At 48.6% G+C, this 18,627-nt stretch overlaps 1 protein-coding gene across 2 annotated transcripts; it reads right to left on the reverse strand.

Annotated features, from left to right (window-relative positions):
* Positions 1 to 4,806: 4,806 nt before the first annotated feature.
* On the reverse strand, positions 4,807 to 17,997 carry Ccdc42 (coiled-coil domain containing 42). Of its 2 annotated transcripts, XM_075942412.1 has the most exons (7): positions 17,823 to 17,997; positions 17,477 to 17,582; positions 17,255 to 17,359; positions 14,516 to 14,713; positions 7,481 to 7,702; positions 7,151 to 7,309; positions 4,807 to 4,884 (listed from the first exon to the last, which is right to left on the reverse strand). In XM_075942412.1, the coding sequence occupies exons 1-7, from the start codon at positions 17,903 to 17,905 to the stop codon at positions 4,807 to 4,809; spliced, it is 951 nt and encodes a 316-aa protein (XP_075798527.1). In that variant the 5' UTR covers positions 17,906 to 17,997. The 2 variants fall into 2 exon arrangements, with proteins under 2 accessions (XP_075798527.1, XP_075798528.1); XM_075942413.1 differs by lacking the exon at positions 7,481 to 7,702.
* Between the last annotated feature and the right edge of the window lie 630 nt (positions 17,998 to 18,627).

An 18,627-nucleotide genomic window follows, 5' to 3' on the forward strand; every position in this document is an offset into this window, starting at 1 on the left:
TGCAGGTTACAAAACTAATAGAATCAGTTTCGCATCACGGTGCAGCTGGCTGCCATCGTGATGGGTGTTCCTAGATGCTGGTCTTTTCCTCATAAAATTCTTAAAACAGCTACTTCTCCTCCCACGCCTCAGGATGACGTCACACCCTGGATGCCTCCAAGTCTGGCTTATTCCCTACGCCACACTCTCTACTTTTTCCTCCTCCTTTCAAAGGTTAAAGCCGAGGGGATTCTTGGCCATTGCAGAGGCCAAGTCTGGCCTGGCTAGAGTCACACAGCTCTTTTCTTCTTCTGCGTGTGCGAGGGGGTGTGGGGGGGAATGGAAGAGGGTGGCTGCTGTTCTCCATGGACTCTGTGTGGCCTCGACATCCTGCTCATGTACACAGAAGACGCCAGAATATATCCCAAGGATCAAAAGTCCAGAAGCAGAAGCATTCTCAGTTTTCTGGGCAACCAGTCTTAACATGACATGAGATGGACCAGAAGCCAGCGGCAAAGGACTCTGGGAATAAAGAACGTGTGAAGGACAATTCCTTGGACACAGGGTCTCTTGGTCTGCCCCTGAGAGACCGGAGATCACCTCAAAGGGCTTTTGACTGATCCTGTGCACACCAGCAGGGGAGTCTGTGATTGCTGTATATACATGGGGATATGTCCACCCGGCTGCCTGGAGGTTGGGTTCTCACCCACCCTCTCTGTCCCCTCCCTCCTCTTTTTCCTGAGGAAAAGCTAACAGGTTTTGCTGGGGGACAGGGTACCCTAGCATGGAGTGCCAGCCCCTGAAGGGCTTCCCCTCCTTTGTCTTCAAACATGCTGAGCCCTGCTTCCTGCCTTGGCTGATGAGAACCATTCGTCTCTGGAAACAATCAGTTACTTCTGGCCTAATGAGCTCATGTCTTTTCTTGCTGGGAACTCTCCAATCAGCCTCTTAACTTCTTGTTCTTGGAACAGAGTCCCATCCATCTGGGAGCCTTGTTCTTTCAGCTGGGTAGTCTTGGGCTTCTTTCTGTGGATGCTGGGTCCCAGGTAGCGGTTCTGAGGGACTAAGAAGGGGCTGAGAAACTGGGGAAGGGGTCTCTAGAAAGGAGGTTTGAGGGCCTGTCTATGGCAACCCCCTATTCTTCCCCCACCTATGCATGGGAAAACCATTTGCTTGTGACCCTCTGAACCTTCTGGATTTTTCGCTCCTACTGTAGGTTTGGGAATAAGTTTATATGTTTGTGGTTTCTTTTATATTCAAGAAATCTGCCTAGACCCACAGAGTTTCTTCTGCTCCAGGACTGGGTATTCCCTTCAACTGAAGATGCAATGGTACCCGAGGCGGTATCTCCAAGTACGATCGTGCAAGGGTTAAGATGAGCTTTGTATGATCACAGGCATTCCAAATGTGACCCTTCCTGATTCCCGACTTCACTCCAGCCAGAAACATGACTCTGCGAGGCTATGGAGTGCAAGGAGGGAGGCAGAGAGGCTCTGGCTCCCGGCATAGGACGAGGATGGAGGTGGGGCTGAGGGATCTGGCCCACCCGGAAGTGTGTGTAATCCTAACAGGCCTGGCTTCTCAAACACCACCTCACAGGGACAGCGGGAGGTTGAGGGACAGAGGGTGTTGTGTATCTGGGAGTTGGACAAACTGTCTGCTTCACATTTTCCTGCCTCCCAGGACCCAGCCTGGGGCCCAATGGTTGTAGGAGTTGTTTCAGAGACACCCTCCCACTCCCGTGAGCCATTTCTGGCCAGCCATGATTCACGCCCGTCTGAGCACTCCCCTGAATGAACCCATCGTGGGTTTGAGCTTCCCTCTAACTTTCAACCTGTTCCAGAGAGAGGTTTGTTAAGGCTGGGCCAGCTCTATTGCCTCCTCCCAGACTCCAGGTCTCTCTCAAAAGAGAGCGCCTCCATTCCCTCGGCTGTGAAATAGAGACTGTGGCAGCGGGGAAGTTCATGACTACCAGCTTCACTAGGCTGAGCTACATAACCCAGGTTTCCTTTTCCTGGGTGTTTCCTGTGAAGATGGGTCATGAATGGCTTCCCATAGGAGACGAGGGTGCTGAGGAGAGGAGGCAGCTCTTGCCTCAGTGATGGAGTGTTCAATCCTCTTCTCCTGGATCCTCCTCTGGCATCTCCTCCCCTGGGCCAGGGTGTGCATTCAGTTCTGTGACCAAGGATGTAGCTTCTGCAGGACACTCCTAACACTCAGTTCAGAGGCTACAGGAACTGACGTGGGTGTTTGTCTGAAACAAAAACAAAGCTGCTTGGGACATAAATGCTTCAGATTTTAGTATTTTTCAGATTATGTAATGCTGTCATATATATACATGTGAGAATATGTAGCTATTTCCAGGGGAAAGCCACAAGATTTCTACTTTGTTCTTGATCTTTCCAACTTTCTCTCCCCCTCCCCCCGCCGTTCATGTGTCTGTGTGCATGTGTTGACATTAAGTGGTATTCCTCAATTGCTTCTTCACTGTTATTAGATATTTTTACAATGAATTTCCAGTTACATTTTTATTAGTGTATTATGCACGCAGACGTGCACACACGCATGCACAGGCATACACGTGTGTGTGTATGTGTGTGGTATGTGTGTATGTATGGTGTGGTGTGTGTGTATATGTGTGGTGTGTGTATATGTGTGTGTGTGGTGTGTGTATGTGTGTGGTATGTGTGTATGTATGTGTATGGTGTATGTGTGTGGTGTGTCTGTGCACATGTGTGTATGTTGTATGCACATGTTGTGTGCTAAGACATGCACCCATGTGTGTGTGCAGAGGCCCAAGGAGGACATTAGTTGTCCTGCTTTCTCATTCCCACCTTACTCTCTTGAGACAGGGTGTGGTGGTTTGAATGAGAGCTATAGACTCAGGTATTTAAATAGTTGGTGAAATGATTCAGGGAAGCCATGGGCAGTGTAGATTTGCTGGAGGAAGTACAAGGTTCAGGCATTTGAACAGTTGGTAGAACTTCAGGGAGGCTATGGGCAGTACAAACTTGCTGAAGGAAGAACATTGCTGAGATGAGTTTGAGAATTTAATGCCTTGCCCCACTTCCTCTTTGTTCTCTGCATCTGACGTGAGGTAAAAGATGAGATCTCTCAGCTTCTTGCTCTGCAATGATGCCTCCCTGCCACGGTAGACTCTCCTCCCTCTGGAACCATAAACCCAAATCCTTCTTCCTCGAGTTGCCTTTGCATGTGGTGTTTTATCACTCACAGTAAAGTCCCTGATGTGCAGGGTTTCCCACAGAACCTGAATGAGGCTGGTGGCCAGCAAGCCCATGAGCCTTCATTTTCCACGTCAACACAGTGCTAGAGTTCAGGTGTGTGTTCGTGTCTAGGTTTTTACACAGGTACTGATGGTTGAACTCAGAGATGGATGCTTTTCAGCAAGTATCCTTCCCCACTGAACTCAACTCAACATGTTTTTTCTTAAGGGGACCTCGCTATATTGGGCTAGTTTTACACTCCCGGGTCCACGTTATCCTCTGAGGAGTGGAGACCGTACTCATCGGCCACAGCACCAGCCTTGAGCAAGCATCAGGACTGTGCAGAGGGCTTGCCTAGGTTTCTGGGTTCAGGTCGTCTCTGAGCTGGGACCACAGAATACAGGTCTGGCAAGTGGGGGCTGCGGCACAGCTTTCCCTGCAGGATCTTAGGGGAAGATCCTGGCTAGGAGGTGAAAAACCCACTGTGTTGGCCATCTAGGGCTGAGTTCAGGGCAGATAGGCTGAAATGCAATCCGCACCTTCTGACCCTGCAGACAGTGTCCTGGAACAAGTGTCTTGCTGTATGTGACAGGAGCCTTGTGGGCTTTTCATAAGGCCAATGTGTAGAAGCACTTGTCCTCACCCAGGGTCTCTGACTTCGATTTTTGTCATTGACAGCTTAGAAATGTACATCTGAGACCCCGTTTAGTGGGTTTTACTGATTTTAAAATCATTTCTTGGCTGGGCGGTGATGGTACACACCTTTAATGCCAGCATTCGGGACACAGAGGCAGGTGGATCTCTGAGTTTGAGGTCAGCCTGGTCTACAGAGTGAGTTCCAGGACAGGCTCCAAGGCTACACAGAGAAACCCTGTCTTGAAAAACAAAACAAAACAAAAACCCCCCAAAACAACAACAACAACAAAATCATTTCACCAGGCTAGGATGCTCCTGTGAATTGAGGTTGTCCTTTGGCACATTAGTGGTTCCTTGCTAGTTCCAGGCAGCCAGTGGGCTCTTCTTGCATTGGCAACACTATACTGTGTTGCATGTTTTGGGGTACACATGAGATGAGGTTCAGGGCTGGTTTTTGATTCAGCACCTATGGAACTTTGACTTGGGAAGCTGCTTTCACAGGGTCTAGGGAGCCTTGCACCCTGACTAGGAACAACAGGGGTTTTTTGTTGTTGTTGTTACGTGGTAGAAGAGAGAAAGGGCCCTATACTGGGCTCTGTCTGAGGCTCTGTTGCCTGCCTGAATGTTTAACTATATTCAAGTCTAACGCCCAAGAGACACATGGTCAAAAGTGACCAGCTCTTAGATGGGGTGTTTGTGCGGCTCTCCCCTCGTTAACTGTTTCCCATGAACTGATGATTTTCAAAAGGAGGAGCAACTTCAGAGCTAACTTCTTATAACATTTAATGTTTTTTGGGGGGGCTGGGATAGAACGAGGCCACAGGGGGAAACAACTGAGGGTGTATCATCAGGAAACATGGGTCTTCAACAGCTGGGCCATGGGGGCTGGACTACAAGCTCAGTAGAAATGTTTTCTCTTTCTCTTTTTTCTTGATGTCTCAGAACATTCTAGAAACACATTGCTTCCTTACACCCGGACTTGCTGCTGTTCCTTCCTCTTTACTTCTGTCCAGATGTCTGACAAGTCTTGTATAAACTGCTGGATCTAGCAAGACAAGGAGACAGCATTAACCTTGCCCAGCAAACACTCCCCATGTCCCAAGTTGGACCATCTCCTGTGAAGGAAGTTCATTGATCTCATTCTCCACTGCCAGAGGTGGCAGCATTGTCTGCTTTCCCAGATTTCTAGATGACCTTAAGAATCAGGCTTAGCAAACATATTCTCTCACTACACTCAAAATACGTGACGGAAACAACTTAAAGGCATGTTATACTTTCCAAAGCTCGCACTCCACCGTAAGAGGCATGGCTGAACGGGTCAGTCCCTGGCGGGAGGAGCATGTGACAGTGGCTGTTCACATGGAGGGGACCAGGGAAGCAGAGAGCATGACTGGAGCAGGTGGATTAGCTGTCACCTTCCAAGGCCTGCACCCAGTAACCTACTTCTGCCAGGCAGGCTCTGCTGGCAAAGGTCTCACCCTCCCAAACTAGTGCCGCAAGCACTTAGGATACAAGCCTGGGGGTGGGGCATATCAGGTTCAAACCATAGCAGCAAACTACAACCAGAGGAAGGCTGGACTTGGGACCTGCTTAGAGGTACAGACCCACGTGGAAAGAAGGAGGAAGATGGTCACAAACCGGCCTCAGGGGAAAACATTCTGCAGGTGGGACTGGAAATGGCTCTCAGGCAACGTCATAGTGCTCGAGGGGACCCGGACCTGATGTTCACCGTGCTGATCTTGTGTCCGCCAGGGAAATTTAAATTCTACTCACAGGCTTCTGTTTTGAAAGCGCCTGGTCAGGGTGACACGGCATAGATTCAGAGGCTAGGAAGACCCAGCTGGACTCCACACACAACAGCTCTGAAGAAATATCCGATTCCGGGGATGGAAGCCAGGGCCTCACCCATGCTGGGCACGCGTTGTAGCACTTAGCTGAGCGCCCGGTCCAGCTTCTCATTTTTGAAAGGTGACCCCCAGCTCAAGGGCACAATGTGTTCAACCTCTCCTTTCACTTACACTTTCTCGTGCCATCACCATCATCATCGTCATTATTATCATCATCTTAGCTACTTGGCCAATTGGCTTTCTAACAACTCGCTTATATTCTGTGGGAATGAAGATGGATATCTTCGGATATCCTTCGGGCAACGTGAGGCGTTCCTGGCAAGGAAAACCAAGCCCAGATTTTCCTTGCCAGGAGCACTTCTGGAAGTTTGGTTCAGAAAAATATAACTTGTGAAAATCCTCAAGGATTCAGAACGCTTAGAATTTGGAGGAGGTGGGTTAGAAGCTCGGGCCTAAGCAGGGAGTGCATGGGCTGGGGCAGAGAGCGACAGGTCACCAATTCCTGGGGGCATCCTTCCCCAGGAAGGCTAAAGGAACGGAGCTGACCACACCAGGGAGTCTCAGAAACCAGGGTGCCACAATGCCAAGATGGCATTTATGTCTCTGTTTTCATATTCCCTCACAAGTACAAGTTGCCATTTACCATGGCAGAGTGTCCTTGCTGTCCTGTCAGAACAGAGTGAGCGACAGGAACAAACAGCACGGTCTGCCTATAACTGAGCTAGACATCAAAGGGATTTGCCAAAGTGTCCAACAATGCTACTCTCCTCACAAAAGGAGTCATTTGAAATTTTAATCAACCATGCAATTTCAAAGACTGGGGAGATGGCTCAGTTGGTGAAGGGCTTGGTATGCAAGCATGGAGATCTAAGTTCAGAGCCCCAGTCAGAGGTTTCCCTGGAAACCTAAGAGAATGAAAACCATTTCTGAACATAGAATGAAGTATGAAAGCAGCCAGCTTCCCAGGAAGGTGCCCAGCCTTGCACAAGTGGAGAAGGTAGCAGCCAGGCTCAACCTCACACAGCCTCCCTTGCACAACAGGGCATCCCCAACAATGACACCTCGGGCTCACCCGAGACCCTCCTGGAGTTGTTAGCATGTGTGGCCAACAAGATTGTTGTGGATAACTGGTGAGCTCCACAGTGGGTCCCTACTCTCTGGTCCTGTGCTTTGAAGTCAACAGGAATTTCAGGTGCTAATGCAGTGGTCACAGCGTGTGGAACCCTGACAGGCAGTACAGCTGGGGAATTCCTAAATACGCACATTCATGAGGGCTCATCTTAGATTTACTGAGTTGGAGATTTGGGTGTGCCCAGCAATCCCCCCAGATCCACCAGCAGCTGGTCCTGACCCTGTGAACATTCGAGGATCACAACTCTGCCTCATTCTTTCCTTCACTCAAGCAATTCAGAACCTTCTTGGCCCCGCCCCTCTGCTGGACCCAGCTCTGCATCCTCCTCCTACCATGTCCAGTTGTTTATGTGTGTCCTCCAGGGACACCTGCGTGGTCTCCTTCAGCTGCTTGCTCACGATCTGGAAGAGGTTCAGTGTAGCCATCTTAATGGTGCCAAGCAGGAGGGTCTTCTTGGCCGCTGTGTTCTGGATGTGTGCCCAGCGAGATTCCTGGGGAGAGATGTGGCAGCCTCTAAGTATAGCGCAGTAGAGAGAGACTCCTCTGTGTGTGTTTGTGTGTATGTGTGTGTGGTAACTGTATGCATGTGTGCACACATACAGACCTCACGTACCCAGAGCCAGGACTCCCTCCCCCTAGCCTACACCAGACCTGCTGCTTACCCAGAAGATGACGTCACTGCGGGCCCGGTCGAAGCGCATCTGCAGTCTTGCCAGCTCATTGTTGTGCTGGAGGATCTCATCGTCCTTCTCCTCCATGTAGCGGGCCAGCCTTGCCTTGGCGCGTTCAATCTTCTCCTGCCCTTCTTGTGCCGACTGCATGAGGTCATGATGCATGCTCACCAGCGTCTTGTAACGGGCAATCACCTCGTGGATCTCTTCAAACTGAGGGACCAATGGCCTTGGGTCACTGAATAGCTGGCTCCCAAGGGCCTGATGCAGCTACATCAGCCCACTGCTTCTGACCCGTACACCAGGGCAGGCAAACCATAGCCATAAACGGCTATTGTGAGAATGTTGGGTTCTCCTGAGTTTATATGGGCTATGCACCATATGTTGGAGGGTTGCTCAATGGGATCTGAGGTTCCTACTGCCAGCTGCATATTTAAATACCTAGGAATCCTTTAAAAAGGTGGATGCCAAGTTCCAACCCCAGAGATTCTGATAAACAGTATGTCTTTGGTAGATTTGAATTTTTCAAACTATCTCTAGGTAATTCCAGGCCCAACTAGGCTTGAGAATTGCTGCTGGGAAGTACTTTATCTCCTAAGGCAACAATGATCCTATTCAAGGAGAATGTTCCACTCACAGACCAGGAGCTGCACTAAAAGGCTACTGACAGAGCCGGAGATAAGAAAGCCAGACCCTGTTCTTTTGAACTTTATAGCCTCAAGGGCGATTGGGTATGGGGAGGGCAGACAGACCCTAGTCAACTACAACACAGTGATAAACTGACTTTGGGGCGGAGGTGTGAGGCTGCCCAGAGGCTGGCACTAACTCCCTACAAACTGCTCTTTAGCCTTTGTTCATCATCTGCATCGGTGGGTCAGGGGTTTGCAAGATGCACATCACCTGCTCCAACGGTGTCCAGAAGCACAGAGCTGTCCAGCAAGCATTTCTACAGAGGGCAAGGTGGCCTCCAGTTCAATGACACCAACGCGCCTCCCCGGAGGCTCTCCTAGTGTGCCTGCTCAGGGACTCTCTGAGCTGGTCTGTCTTGTGACAGTTGTCGGTGGCAGATTGGTGTCCAAGAACTGTCAGACTGGTGTTTTTTCCCAAACATGTTTCTGAGGGAAGAGCATTCCAGGCAGTGCTGGAGGAGGCAGGAAGAGCCAGAAACGTATTCGGGGGAGAGAGGGAGGCAGAAGGAGACTGGGGTACATGTAGAGGTAGCCAGGCAAAGGCAGGTGGGGATGCAAGGTGTGCACCAGGGAGAGATGAGTGGAGGCTTAGGGAGGTTCAGAATACTCGCAGAAATTTAACATAGATGGCCTGAGGTTCAGAGATGGAGAGAAGGAGATGGATCTGGGAGAGAGAGGGAGGAGGAGGGAAGGAGAGTGGTAGGGGAGCCTGCCCAACAGCTTCTTGGAAGGCTGAGACCAGAGAATTGCAAGTTCAAGGCCTGCCTGGGCTCTAGAGTGAATCTGAGGCCAGTCTGGACAACTTAGTGAAACCCTGTGTCAAACTAAAACAAGGGCTGGGGGTGTAGCTCAGGGTAGAGTTGCTTACCTGCACATACAAGGCCCAGGGTTCAACTAGCAACACATGTAATTACATGTATGCACCCATACACACACACAGAAAGAGACAGACTGCCCTGGAATATTCTGGTACACTGTGTAAATTATGCTCTGATTGGTTTAATAAAGAAGCTGACTGACCAATATCCAGGTAGGATAAGGTTAGGTGGAAAAAATAAACTAAGGAAAAGAAGAAGGGCAGAGTCAAGGAGGTGTGAGACAGCCTTTGGGAAAGCAAAATGCTAGAGGACGGTAACGTCCTGAGCCATGTGGTAATACATAGATAAATAAAAATGGGATAATTTAAACATAAGAGCTAGTTAATAATAAGCTTGAACTATCGGCCAAGCATTTGTTATTAATAAAAGCCTAGGAGTGGTTTATTTGGGAACTGGTGGGCTGGGAGAGAGATCCGTTTACAACAGAGCACTCAGAAAACTACGAAAAGAGTATGAACTTTATCCATGATGAATTTTAGTTTTAAGAAGCAGAGAACCCATGCCCTGTCTCTACTTCCTTCAGATCTTTCAGCAAGCACCACAAGCACTAACATGAAAGTTAGAATGAATAGATTCAATCAGAGCTACTGAGAAGAAATCTCACAATTGTATTCTGATGTCAAAAGCCTCAGGTCCCCACCTGAAGAGGCTCCTGCTTGTACAAGGAGGTGATAATTTCAACATCAATAAGAATAAATACAAAAGATTGAAATGTAGTAATAGGAGCGGTGGGTCTTTGTACGCTTTATTTTAACCTCTATTTGGTTACAACTCTGTTGTAATATGAGCGGCGGGCTACGTTCCTGGCACCTGGCCGCCTGGCTAGCTTATGCCCCGAAATAACAACACACAAATTGTATTCTTTTAAACACTGCTTGGCCCATTTCTATCTAGCCTCTTCTCGGCTAACTCTCGCACCTGGACTAGCCCATTTCTTATATTCTGTGTAGCCCACGAGGTGGCTTACCAGGAAGACTCTAGCCTATGTCCATCCTGGGTCGGAGCTTCATCACGTGTGTCTGCCCTGGAGAGAGGAGCATGGCGTCTTTGCTCCAGAGAGCAGAGCTGTCGAGTCTGAGCTCACTTCCTCTTCCTCCCAGCATCTGTTCTGTTTACTCCACCCACCTATGTTTTCACCTATGAGGGCAAGCGGTTTCTTTATTACTTAACCAATGACCTTCCTCCATCATTGAAACGTGAATTAAAAACCATGAGTTCATAACTACACTGAGGGGTCAGTTTTGGAGACTGCTGACATTTTAATTTGTTACTCTAAACAATAAAAAGAATCAAGAGTTCAGTGTGGGCAAAGCAGCCCAAACACTTTGTAGACTGGAGAGAGAGAGAGAGAGAGAGAGAGAGAGAGAGAGAGAGAGAGAGAGAGAGAGAGAGAGATTTTGAATTTGAGGCCAGCCTGGAGTAAGACAGTGAGGCATTGACTCAAAGAAGACTTCAACAAGCTTCTTCCTAAGACCCACTAGTAATCAAGGAGCCAAAGACATTACAAAGTACCTCTCTTTATGTCAGTGGTTCACGGCCCCTTCGTAGTCGAATGACCCTTTCACGGGGTCACATATCAGATATCTTGTATATCAGATATTTATATTATAATTGATAACAGTAGCAAAACTACAACTATGAAGTAGCAACAAAATAATTTTATGGCTGGGCGTTACCAGAGCATGAGGAACTGTGTTAAGGGTTACAAGGTTAGGAAGATCGAGAACCACTGCTTTATATACTGTTCTGACTACTAAATTTTAAAATAATTTTATACCCCCTTAGTCAGTACCTGTCCACAGCCACCAAGGAAATCAATATTATAGTTTTTATCAGCAAAGAATAATTTTACCTGGTTTCAAGCCTATCACTAGAACCATAAATGGGTTGTCTTTTGAATCTGGTCTTAATTTGCTTAACATAATGTCCATAATACTTAGGAAATGTAAGAAGTGGTGTGGAAAAACTAGTTTGGACCTTGATTAAACAGATCAAGTGCAGCAGGACAATTCTAGATATGACAAAGTTGACGGGAAAGCCCCACATGAAGAACTACAGGCAACTAAAGAAATAGTCCTCCTCAGGGAAGAGCACACCAATTGATGATCCAATGCCAAATGGCCAGCTCTGAAAACATACATATAAGTAGCATTATATATACTGATATATATGTATATATATATACACATATGTAATAATAAGTAATGGAATAGGTCATGAATTTGACAGTGAGTGGTCAAATTCTGTCTATGTAGTCCTTCTGTCTATGTGTTGCTTTTATTGGTTAATGAATAAAGAAACTTCTTTGGACTTATAGCAGGGCAAAACTTAGGTAGGCAAGGAAAGCTAGGCTGAATGCTGGGAGAAAGAAGGGTGGAGTCAGAGGGATGCCATGGAGCTGCCAGAGTCAGACATGACAAAACTTTGTTAGTAAGCCACTGCCATGTGGCAGATACACAGATTAATGGAGATGGGTTAAATTAATATGTAAGATTTAGCCAGTTAGAAGCTAGAGCTAATGGGCCAAGCAGTGGTTTAATTAATACAGTTTCTGTGTGATTATTTCAGGGCTTCCTTAGGCAGCCAGGAACTAACTAGCGGCCTCCTCCTACAAGCAAGCAAGGAGGGGAATATGGGAGAGTTGGGAAGAAGAAAATGGAAAAGGGAGACAATGCAATTACATTATAATCTCAAAAATAAATTTAAAAAGCAAAACAAATGTACATAGAGCCTTATTGTGACAACTGGGGACACTTTAAATGTCAGCTAGTTATACATTTGCTACTAAGGAATAGCATAACTCATTTGACAATAGCACTGTAGTTATGATTTTTTGATGTATTTTTAAATTTTTATTTTCACTTTATGTGTGTTAGTGTTTTGCCTGCATGTATGCTGTTTGCATACCATATGCATGCAGTGTTCCAGGGGGCCAGAAGAGAGTCGAAGACCCCCTGGTTACAGACAGTTGTGAGCCACCCAATGGGTGCCGGGAATCTGACCCAGGTCCTCTGGAAGAGCAGCCAGTGTTTTAAACTGCTGACCCATCATTTTAAACTTCAGCCCCTGTTCTGAGACAATTTCACTGTGTAGCCTTGGCTGTCCCGGAGTTTGCTATGTAGACCAGGTTAGACTCAAACTCCCAGAGATCTGCCTGCCTCTGCCTCCCTAGTGCTGGGATTAAAGGAATGCCCCACAACACTTGGCTTTTAAGTGGATTGTGTTTTTTTAAAGCTCCCATCTTTAGAGAAATATGCTGAAAAATATTTACAACTGAAGAAATAGCATTTGCTGCAAAATGGTGGAGCGGGAAAATGTGGGTCGTACGAGCGGCCTTTGCTGGACCTAGGTGATGAGCGATGGGTGTCCTCTAGAATATATGGTTCCACTCTTGTCTGTTTGAAATTTTCCACTAACAAAAAGTTCCTGAAAGTCTCACTGACTGGTTATGGGCAGTTGGAAGAAAAAAAGAATTTTTAATATTCTATGGAGCATGGTAGGATAATTGTGATCGACAAAAATGAACTGTACATTTCAAAATAGTACAGAGGATCTGAATACCCCCAACAAAGGGGAAATCCTAGATGTTTGAGGTGATGGATATGTCAGTTATCACAATACTATGAAGTACACACACATGCACGAGCAGGCACGCACACACACACATATGCACATCTCAGTATATCCTATCAATGTGTACAACTGTCATGTGTCAACTAAAAATACTATTTTAAGAAATCACGTCGCTAGACAGATGACTCAGCAGTTAAAAGTATTAGCTGCTCTTACAGAGACCTGGCTTCAATTGCCAGCACCCACATGGTAACTCACAACCACCCTAACTCCAGTTCCAGTGGTCCAGTGTCCTCTTCTGACCTCAGAGGGCACCAGGAATGCATGTGGTGCACAAACATACGTGTAGGCCAAAACATTCATAGTCACAAAATAAATAAAAAATAAATCCCCAAACCAAGATTTTAAAAATGAAAAAAAAAAAATCATTGATTGAGAAAAAGCCAGTCTGGACAGTGTGGTGCACACCTTTAATCCCAGCACTTGGGAGGCAGAGGCAGGTGGATCTCAGTGAGTTCGAGACCAGCCTGGTCTACAGAGTGAGCTCCAGTATAGCCTGGGCTACACAGAGAAACCCTGTCTCGAAAGCCAAGTCATAGGTTATGTTATACAATATGTAGTTTAAGGACAGCTGATACTCACAAGTATAAACATTCATGAAACGGGAAATATAAAAACTATAATGCTGGTGACCCCTGAAGAGAGGAGAGAAAGATTGAAATTTGGAAGGGCATATAAGAGGTTTAAATTGGCAGTAGTGTTTTATTTCAGAAAAAAAAAGAAATGAGGGGAGAAATTAAGATTATACAAAGCTGTATGTTGAGTTCTTGAAAGGTTAAGTTTTTTTCTATGTTTTCCAGTGTGGGGGTGGGGAGAGAAGGAGAAGGGAGGAGGAGGAGGCTGTAGAATGCAGAGGAGCAAAGGGCAGAGGTGACACCAGATGAAGTTCGCAGCAGGAGGAACGAGGAAGGGGCAGGGGTTGGATTCCAGAAATACTTAGGAGGCAGAGTAGGCCATATCTGATTGATGGCTACCGGACCAGGGAGGGGGTAAGCAGGAAGCGCAGTCCTGGCAGTACTATGGCAAGTCTGGGCCAGAGTCGGTCTTGCTAAAGGAGGAACCTGGGAAGAGGAGGCCCCAGAAGAGCCAGGGAGGGAGGCGGCAGAACAGAAGACAGGAGGAGATGTCAGAGAAGGGATGTCCACATCCAATGTTGTAAGAGGTGATGCCGGAAGAGGGATGAAAAGTTCCTCACCTGGGGTGACAGGGTCTGCAGAGGTGGGGGTGGGGCATTTATGACCCCGACTTGGGGCAGGGACACAGCAGAGTGGGGGAAATAATAAGCTATCCATTTCCAAGCTATGAGGCCCTGAGTAGGTCCCTTAACCTTCCTGAGCCTCCATCTCCCCAGAAAGAGACAGTCTGCTTGCTCTTCCCAGAGGCTGACAAGAGGACAGAAAGGTACAGATTCGCAGTCAGCCTGCATGACGCCCTAAGCGCTCCAGGTCTTTGAAGGACAGGTAGGTGTTTTTCCACTTTTTCTCTCCTCTCCTCTGTCTGCCTGCCTGCCTGTCTGTCTCTGTGTCTATCTCTCTGTCTCTCACACACACTGACTCAGACATGCACCAATACTCAATTCATGTATAGCCATGCACAGATAATACCGTCAGGCCCTCCCACCCACTGAGAGCTGCACCCAACCTCATCAGAGGCCTTGGTCATCTGTCCCCCACGGTTGCTGCCTCTCCCTAGAGCAGGACAAACATTCCAAGGGCCCCTAAACTCTAGCCAGCTGGAGCTGAGCTCCATTCCGTTATCTTGGGGGAAGAAGAGGGTGCTGAGGAGGGCCCTGTGGTCCGGACGGCACTGCCAGCCCTGGGACCCACCTCCGAGTTCTCCACCACCTTCTCCAGGTACTTGTTGAAGATGGCATAGTCCTGCAGCTTGACACTCAGCCGCTGGTGCTCCAGCTTCAGGGCGACCATATCCTGCTTGGCCTTGGCCAGCTCCCTCAGGCGCTGCCTTTTCAGTTCCCGCTCTTTGTTGGCTTTTTTCAGGGCTCGAATCCGTTTCTGGTCATTCTCCTGGGATGAGGGAGACAGTGGTAAATCAAACAAGTATCTCACCCTCTCTCCCTGAGACCCTGGCCTACCTGGGGCCCGGTGACACCCTAAGCCCCTTCCATCTGCTGAGCTCAGATCACCAGAAGGGCAGGCAGAGCTTGCTGGGCTACCTATGTTGGAGGGGAGGTGTGAAGAAAAAGGATTTGGTGAGGCTTTGGTTGTTTGAAAGGATTTAGTAAAGTTAAGGGGCTTCCGTGGCCTAAGGAGGCTGTGAGTACAGAAATTCAGCTCAAGGTCAAAAGGGAGTCTTGTGGGGGAGGGAGGGTGCGAGCAGGAATTTCAGGTTCTGTGGGAGCTGGTCCCTGGACTTCAAAGAGTAGGGGATGGGAAGAGAACACACAAAAAGAAGGGTAGAGAAAGGTCTCTCTTGCATCCAAGAAGGCCAAGAAAGGCTGGGTGGAAGAGCAAGCCTCTGACAAAGCTTTTGTGGTTTTGCTTTTAGAGTTGGCCATTTGTCATGGGGCAGTGGCTCAGCCAGGGCTGGAAAGCCCACAGGTTCCCCTGATTTGGTGAAAGTGCCTCCATTTCTCCAGCTGTCGTCTGTGAAGTGGTATCTCCTCTCTTCCTTACAAAGCCCAATGCAGTAATAATGGAACTAAATGCATGTGGAGGAGACTACTTGTGGAGGAGACAGCTCAGATGGGCATGGCCGTGGGCTGGAGGAGATGATACAGGCAGTTCTAGGCCCAGAGAGGACGAGGCTCAGCTACTGCCGTCTCTGATGCTCTTCTCCCATCTGCAGTATCCTCCCTCAGGACAAGCTGTCTCCTTTCACTTTCCCAGGCGTTGCTAGGTGTCTCCCTCTCCTCCTGTGGCCCCTGTGAGTCTACATGGACGGGCACATATGGTGGTGACATTGAGAGGGCGTGGAGAAGTGCCAGGAAGCAGGGCACCAGATGAGTGCCACGAGCATCAGAGAGGTCCGAGGGACCCTCAGTCAGTCATATATGAATTACCTAGAAAGTTTAAAAATGTATAGGTGTCTGGGCTCAACCTGAGACCTGCCTGAGGCAGAAGTTACTGATCTCATACGCAAGTTCTATGAGATTCTGTAGCAGCCGACTGCCTGGAAGCCATTTGGAGAGTCCTTAACCCTCAAATTTCCTGTCCTCCCAAATACTCCATCAACTTCGCTCTGGCCCAGGTGGGCTGCATCTCAGAAGAAAGTGTCCCGTCGCTTTGTCTTCCCTGTTCGGCACAGTTGTGTGTATAGTGGAAAGAAGAGCAGGGTTCCTCCAGTAGACGGCAGCAATGGGCCCCCCTCCTGCAGAGCCCGGCCCCTCAGGGCTTCTCTAGTGCTGGTCCAGGATGAGGATTGCTGGCCAGTACGTAGGTCTGGGGAGGTTTTCATTTTGTTTACATTTGTATTTAGTTTTGTGTGTGCACATGTATGAATAGGTACATGCTACAGTGCGTGTTTAGAGGTCAGAGGACAATTTATGGGAGTTGATTCTTCTCTCTTTCCAACACGTGGGTCCTAGGGCTCTAGCTCAAGCTTTTAGGCTTGGGGGCAAGTGCTTTTAGCCACTGAGACACCTTGCCAGCCCAAATCAGGATTTTAGCACCACTAGCTCACTCTTCCGGGTACTGATTAACAGTGAGTGCTGTCCGGGACTATCCTCTGAGCCAAACTGCGGCCATCTTTTGCGCCAAGTCACAAAAGATCATCATAACTGGTCTTGCTGACTGTTGGTGCTCCCTCACTGAAAGGGGATGGGGGTCATGGGACCCTGAGTATCCAGCCACCTCCTCCAACCAGTTGTATGCAACCCTGCCTTAGGTGCATGTGGCCCTACTGTCTCTGGGGGGGGAGGACTAGGGGAGAGGCAATATCTCTGTAACCATGAGGAAGCCGGGTACAGATCTTCCAGTTCTCCTTTAGGGTCATCCACGCTCCTGCTTATAACCACCCACTCATGTTCTGTAAGTAACCCTAATAAATGCATTGGCTCCCCAGGGTCATTGAGACTTTAGACATTAGAGGGCAAACACTGCCTAACCCCCTAACCCGGGGCAGACATTCCTGAAACAGGGAGTTTCTTACTAGGTTCTTTGCTTCACGGACCTTCAACAGTTTCCTGCCTTCATCAATCCCCCATTTCAGTGCCAGGACAAAGACAGAGAGAGCGTGAGTGGGTGAGTGGGTGAAAACCCTCTGACTTCCTTCCGTATCCACACATACTGCTCTCTGGTAGGCGCACACCCATCTGTTCATCACACTTACCGATCCATCCATCCACCCGTCCACTTGATAAACTGTCTCAGGTACGGGCAAGGAAATAGCATAGAACCAACTAGAGATCAGAGACTGGCAGGTAGCTAGGACATTACAGACAGCATGGTGTATAGAAGATGCCTCGGATAGGGACCAGACGCTGCTGGAACACAGAAGAGGCCTTTAACCAGGGGCGAGGAGCCTACAGAATCAAGTACCGGGGAGGAACAGTTTGCCCCGCGACAGTGTAAATCCTCCAACCTGCTGCAGCCCACACCGCTCCATACCTGGATGAATTGCTCAAACTTCTGGATATGGGCTTTCAACTGCTCCTCTTTGATGCCTAGTTCCTCCCAGCGCAGGTTCAGTGTTTCCATTCTTCGCTGGAATGTCTTTAGGGGACGAGAGAAGGTAGATGTCAGGGAGCCCTCTGCCACGGGTGCTCAGAAAGATTCTGAGTGTTTTTATCCCAGAAGTGAGTGTCTGGAAAGGCTGAGGAAGTTGCTCACCTGCTTCTTGTGTTCCATGGCCTGGTGCATGATCTTGGCTTCTTTCTTCTTCTCCAGAAGCCGGATGGATGGAGAGTCCGATTGCTCCTCAACATTTGGAAACTTCCTGCCCAAGAAGTGTGAGACAGGGGCCTTCTGAGGCTGGAGCAGGCTGGGCAAGGGAGTAACTCGGGGAGACAGAAGCCCATGGAAAGGAAAAAGGTCTCTGCTCTCAGTTTTTGGAGCGAGCGAGGGATGGGTACCCAGTCAAGGCGGAGCTGGATAATGGAGTTAGGCGATTGGGGGAACATTAGGCTGTGGGCAGTGGGGGGCCCATTGTTGGGTATGGGTGGTCCCAAGCACTCACTGTAGCAATTGAAGCAGCCGCTCCCCATATTGCAGCCGGAAGTATTCCGCCAGGTCCTCTTCTTCCATGATGCCTAAACTCATGGTGGCAGCTACCTAACAGCCTAGCTGTCCTTCTTTTCAGAGTGAATCGATGAGTGGCGGAGCCACAGGGCACTCAGGAGCGGTGGCTGGGTTCTTGCCCACCTCTCTTCCTGCTTTCAAAGTCCCACAGAGAGTGGATATCTGAGAAGCCAGTCAGAGGCTGCCTTAGTATGATGCGCGCTTGTGGTGATAGATCTGGTTACCTAGCAACAAACCGCTGGGTTCTGCGAACTGTATCTGGAACTCGCGGTTTGCCCTCCGACCTTTGTCCCCACTAACCCCACTCCCTTGCTGAGGTTTACCTCTCTGTTCCCGCTGGCACCCTTCAGGAACTCTGGGAAGAAGTTAGGCCTGATTATATTTCTGGTTGCTCCCTTGTCAGGCAGGGAGGCAGGGTTTGGCCATCCACCGCCGAGAAGGGAAGTTTGGAGAGACCTGTGTGTGAAGTTGGCTCTTGTGGCTTCCTTCCTACGTTTAGGGATATGTGAGGGTGAAGGAGAGACTGGGCGGTAGATGAGTGGCAAAGAAGAAAAGCGGCAGAGAAGACGAGGTACTTAGCCAACCCCAGAAGGGGAGAATGGGCGATGGGCAGAGAAGAGTGGAAAGAAAGTTGAGACACATTAGAACCAAGTACGGCCTCGCGGAAAAGGGCCTGGCAAGGCCCCTTTAACGCGAGAGTGAGTTTATTAAGTACAGACAAAATGCACTTTCGAGATTTAAGT

This window comes from Microtus pennsylvanicus, chromosome 11 (assembly GCF_037038515.1).
Source record: "Microtus pennsylvanicus isolate mMicPen1 chromosome 11, mMicPen1.hap1, whole genome shotgun sequence".
NCBI lineage: Eukaryota > Metazoa > Chordata > Mammalia > Rodentia > Cricetidae > Microtus > Microtus pennsylvanicus.